This window comes from Oncorhynchus nerka, linkage group LG4 (assembly GCF_034236695.1).
Source record: "Oncorhynchus nerka isolate Pitt River linkage group LG4, Oner_Uvic_2.0, whole genome shotgun sequence".
NCBI lineage: Eukaryota > Metazoa > Chordata > Actinopteri > Salmoniformes > Salmonidae > Oncorhynchus > Oncorhynchus nerka.
The window spans coordinates 76,045,770-76,051,769 of NC_088399.1; the positions used below are offsets into that span (position 1 = coordinate 76,045,770).

The 6,000-nt window shown below is 42.8% G+C and overlaps 1 protein-coding gene across 1 annotated transcript in view; it reads right to left on the bottom strand.

Moving 5' to 3' along the window:
- The window catches only part of cd164l2 (CD164 sialomucin-like 2), a 31,289-nt gene extending 26,285 nt beyond the window's left edge, over positions 1-5,004 (bottom strand). The window contains exon 1 of the mRNA XM_029659196.2: positions 4,559-5,004. Within this exon, the coding sequence (XP_029515056.1) occupies positions 4,559-4,646 (88 nt within the window). The 5' untranslated portion in view covers positions 4,647-5,004. The remainder of the gene's footprint in view (positions 1-4,558) is intronic.
- Positions 5,005-6,000: the final 996 nt, after the last annotated feature.

Here is a 6,000-nt window from a genome sequence, read left to right on the forward strand (position 1 = left end):
GAACAAAAGCCTAGGAACTGAGCTAAACTCGTTGATCTAAACCCAAGTCATTGAGCTAACCCCTAGATTTTGAGCTAACCCCTAGATATTGAGCTAAACCCTAGGCATTGAGCTAAACTAATTGAGCAAAACCCTAGGTATTGAGCTTAAGCCTAGGCATTGCGCTAAACCCTATAAATTGAGCAAAAACCTGGGAATTGAGCTAATCCCCAGGCATTGAGGTTAAGCATTGAGCTAAACCCTAGGTATTGAGCTAACCCTGGGCGTTTAGCTAAACCATAGGCATTGAGCTAAACCCCTGGTATTGAGCTAAAACCAAGGTGTTGAAAAAATCCCTAGATATTGAGCTAACCCTAGGAATTGAGCTAAACGTATTGATCTAAACCCAAGTCATTAAGCTAAACCCCTAGATATTGAGCTAACCCCTAGATATTGAGCTAAACCCTGTGCATTGAGCTGAACCCTAGGCATTGAGCTAAAACCTACGCATTGAGCTAAAACCTAGGTGTTGAGCTAAACCCAGGGCATTAGCTAGACATTAATCATTGAGATAAACCTGTAGGCTTTGAGCTAAACCCTAGGCATTGGGCTAACCCTATGCATTGAGCTAAACCCTAAGCTTTGAGCTAAACCCAGGGAATTGAGTTAAACTCATTGAGCTAAACTCTAGATATTGAGCTAAAACCTAGGTATTGAGCTAAACCCTAGGCATTGAGCTAAACCCAAGGCATTGAGCTAAACTCATTGAGCTAAACTCTAGATATTGAGCTAAATCCTAGGTATTTAGCTAAACCCTAGGCATTGAGCTCAACCCTAGGCATTGAGAAAAACTTATTGAGCTAAACCTTACCTATTGAGCTAAACCCTAGATACTGAGCTGAAACCTATGCATTGAGCTATACCCTAGGTATTGAGCTAAATTCATTAAGCTAAACCCTATGCATTGAGCAAAACCCCAGTATCAACATAACCCTAGGAATTGAGCTAAACCCTAGGCATTGATCTAAACACTAGGCATTAGGCTAAAATCATTGAGCTAAACCCTAGCTATTGAGCTAAACCCTAGGCATTGAGTAATAGCCTAGGCATTGAGCTTAAGCCTAGGCATTAACCAAAACCGTAGGACTTTAGCTAAAATCATTAGGCTAAAATCATCGAGCTAAACCCTGGATATTGAGCTGAACCCTAGACATTGAGCTAAATCCTAGGCAGTGAGCTAAACCCTAGGCATTGAACTAAACCCTAGGGATTTAGCTCAACTCTGGTCATTGAGCTAATCCTAGGTATTTGGCTAAAACCTACGTGTTGAAAAAAATCCCTAGTTATTGAACAAAAGCCTAGGAACTGAGCTAAACTCGTTGATCTAAACCCAAGTCATTGAGCTAACCCCTAGATTTTGAGCTAACCCCTAGATATTGAGCTAAACCCTAGGCATTGAGCTAAACTAATTGAGCAAAACCCTAGGTATTGAGCTTAAGCCTAGGCATTGAGCTAAACCATAGGCATTGCGCTAAACCCTATAAATTGAGCAAAAACCTGAGAATTGAGCTAATCCCCAGGCATTGAGGTTAAGCATTGAGCTAAACCCTAGGTATTGAGCTAACCCGGGGCATTTAGCTAAACCATAGGTATTGAGCTAAACCCTAGGCATTGAGCTAAACCTTTGGCATTGAGCTAAAACCAAGGTATTGAAAAACTCCCTAGATATTGAGCTAACCCTAGGAATTGAGCTAAACGTATTGATCTAAACCCAAGTCATTAAGCTAACCCCTAGATATTGAGCTAAACCCTGGGCATTGAGCTGAACCCTAGGCATTGAGCTAAACTAATTGAGGTAAACCATAGTTATTGAGCTATACCTTAGGCATTGAGCTACACCCTAGACATTGAGATATATCTTAGGCATTCACCTAAAACCTAGGCATTGAGCTATACCTTAGGCATTGAGCTATACCCTAGGCATTAAGCTACCCTCATTTAGCTAAACCCTGGGCATTGAGCTAAACCCTAGGCATTGACCTAAACCCTAATCATTGAGCTAACCCTGTAGGATTTGAGCTAAACCCTAGGTTCTGAGCTACACCCTAGACATTGAGCTATATCCTAGGCATTCACCTAAAACCTAGGCATTGAGCTATACCTTAGGCATTGAGCTATACCCTAGGCATTAAGCTACTCTCATTTAGCTAAACCCTGGGCAATGATCTAAACCCTAGGCATTTAGCTAAACCCTAGGTATTGAGACAAACCCTAGGCATTGAGCTAAACCCTAGGCATTGACCTAAACCCTAATCATTGAGCTAACCCTGTAGGATTTGAGCTAAACCCTAGGTTCTGAGCTAAACCCTAGGCTTTGAGCTAAATCCAAAGCACTGAGCTAAACTCATTGCGCTAAACCCTACCCATTGAGCTAAACCCTAGATATTGAGCTGAACCCTATGCATTGAGCTAAACCCTATGCATTGAGCTAAACTCTATGCATTGAGCTAAACCCTAGGTATTGCGGTAAACTCATTGAACTAAACCCTAGGCATTGAGCTAATCCCCAAGTATCGACCAAAACCCTAGGAACTGAGCTACACCCTAGGCATTGAGCTAAACCCTAGGCAATGAGCTAAACTCATTGAGATGAACCCTAAGCAATGTGCTAAACCCTTGGCATTTAGCTCAAACCTAGGAATTGAGCTAATCCCTAATCATTGAGCTATACACCTTAGGCATTGAGCTATGCCCTAGGCATTAAGTTAATCTCATTGAGCTAAACCTTAGGTGTTGAGCTAAACCCTAGGCATTTAGCTAAACCCTAGGGATTGAGATAAACCCTAGGCATTGACCTAAAACCTATGCATTGAGCTATACCTCAGGCATTGAGCTATACCCTAGTCATTAAGATAATCTCATTGAGCTAAACCCTAGGTATTGGGATAAACCCAAGGCTTTGAGCTAAACCCTATAAATTGAGCGAAACCTGTATGATTTGAATTAAACCCTAGGTTCTGAGCTAAACCCAAGGCATTGAGCTAATCTCATTGAGCTAAACTCCAGATGTTGAGCTAAATCCTAGGTATTGAGATAAACCCTAGGCATTGAGCTAAACCCCAGGTATTGAGCTAATCCCCAAGTACAGACCTAAACCCTAGAAATTGAGCTAAACCCTAGGCATTGTGCTAAACCATATGCATTAAGCTAAACCCTAGAAATTGAGCTAAACCCTGGGAAATGAGCTAAACCCCAGGCATTGACGTTAAGCATTGAGCTAAACCCTAGGTATTGAGCTAACCCTGGGTGTTTAGCTAAACCCTAGGTATTGAGCTAAACCCTATGCATTGAGCTAAACCCTTGGTATTGAGCTAAAACCTAGGTGTTGAAATAATCCCTAGTTATTGAGCTAAACCCTAGGAAATTAGCTAAACTCATTGATCTAAACCCTAGGCATTGAGCAAACCCCTAGATAATGAGCTAAACCCTAGTTATTGAGCTAAACCCTAGGCATTGAGCTAAACCCAAGGCATTGAGCTAAATACTGAGCGTTGAGCTAATCCCTGGGCATTGAGCTAAACCCTGGTTATTGAGGTAAACCCTAGGCATTGAGCTCAATCCTAGGCCTTGAGCTAAACCCTAGGGATTTAGCTCAACCCTATTCATTGAGCTAAACCATAGGTATTGAGCTAAACCCAAGGTATTGAGCTAAGCCCTAGGGAGTGATCAAAACCCTCTGCATTGAGCTAAACCTTAGGCATTGAGCTAAACCCTAGGCATTGAGCTAAACTCGTTGAGCTAAGCCCTAGTTATTGAGCTAAATCCTAGTTATTTATCTAAACCCTAGGCATTGAGCTAAACCCTATGGATTGAGCTAAACCCTATGGATTGAGCTAAACCTCAGGGATTGAGCTAAACCCTGGGCATTGATCTAATCCCTAGGCATTGATATAAATCCTAGGCATTGAGCTAAACCGTATGCATTGAGCTAAACCCTAGGCATTGAGCTAAACCCTAGGCATTGAGCTAAGCTCAATGAGCTAAACCCTAGGTATTGAGCTAAGCCCTCGGCATTGATCTAAACACTAGACAATGAGCTGAACTCTAGTTATTGAGCTAAAACCTAGGCATTGAGTGTAACCCTAGCCGTTCAACTAACCCCTAGGCATTGAGCTAAACCCTAGGCATTGAGCTAAGCTCAATGAGTTAAACCCTAGGAATTGAGTAAACTCATTTAGCTAAACCCTAGGCATTGAGCTAAACTCATTGAGCTAGACCCTAGGCATTGAGCTAAGTGCAATGAGATAAACCCTAGGCATTGAGCTAAATTCATTTAGCTTAGCCCTAGGCATTTAGGGGGTCTGAGCATTGTTTGCCAAACTACCAATGTTTCATTTGCTTACACATATCATGTCATTTCAAATGAGAGGTCATGAAGAATAGGAGACAAGGGAAGGAGTCAAGGGAAGGTTGGAAACAATACTATAAATGTAAGTGGGGCCAAGAGGAACAGAGAGTCAGGAAGTTCAAAGGGTGACAGACCACACACACACACACACAAACATGCTCACATACCTACCTGAAGAGTCCGACTGACAATGAGAGGTGATAACCACTGAAAGGACCAGCAACGCTGCACCGAGGGCCTTTAGCTCTAACCCTCGCATCCTGACCACTACAGACCAGTTCAGACTAGTACAGACCAGCAAAGACCAGTACAGACAGGTAGAGACCACAGACTAGTCAGAGAAAAACAAAAAATAGCTTCAGTTCCTCAGGTGGCTTCAAGATGTCAACAGGGTTCTAAAATGTTCCAGAAGGTTCCAGAATGTTTCAGAACATTCCAAATGTAAGATTAAGTACTTTTCAGTTGGTTGTAGATCCCTTGCAGAGGCCTCAAACTCAACAAAAAATAAATGGGGTTCTAGCTTTAGAAAAGATTAAATGAAGAGCAGAGGAGTTATCTGCATTTGGGAAAGAGAGAGACAGGAACCGGTGTAACTCGACCTTAGTCTACTTGGTTACCTAGCCATCCCCCTCCCCTTCTCCACCACCCTGAAACCGACACCACTGAGACAGATTGACACCTTTTTACCTCAGAGCCCCAGGACACACACACAAAAGCATGCTCACAAGCACGCACACAGGCACACAAACACACACTCATATGCCCGCGCACACACACACAGGAATGTGCACACACACACACAGGCGTGTGTGCCCACACACGCTGATTATCATTCCGACACAGATATTACAGGTACTGTATAGACACTGTCACACAAGGACATGTGTATTTTGTCAAATGCGTATTTATGTGGTGTATATATACAATGTGTTGTTAATTCCTGTCTATACATTGCTTTCTAACTGTATAATTAACATGTTGATTGACACACACACATTGCAATGAATACTGCTTTAAGTCAATAAACACTTGTCACCTTCACCTCATACAGACCCATGCCTTCTCCATCACATGCACTCCTCCCACACACACAACCCAACCTCCTCTCCTCCTCTCCCTTCTCCTCCTCTCCATCCTCTCCCTCCTCTCACACATCGATTTGAGCTGGAGCGTCAAAGAGGTGTGTATGGGTGTGTGTGTATGAGGAGAGGCAGTATGTGTGCCTGTTAGATAACCGAGGAATTTCCGCAGTCATATGAGCACGAGCTTGAGCTTCCCATTAACAGCTAATAAATCCCACCTGAGGGCAGTCAAACGGTAAGGAACAGATCTAACTGCCTGTCTCCTCTCTATCTATCCCATCTAGGTGTTAAAAGGTAGTGTAACAGAGGTGGTTCGGTGAACCACATATACTTGATTAGGAGGTTAATCACGCCTGAAACCTGAACACTTGCGTAAGCTCCCCTTGTTGCTGCCTAGGCTTTTGCTCATTGGGTTACTGTGGTGCAACACGTTGAAGTACACTGAACAAAAATGTAAAAGTGTTGGTCTCGTGTTTCATGAGCTAAAATAAAAGAGCTGTTGCCAGATAATTTAATGTTTATTTCTCTACC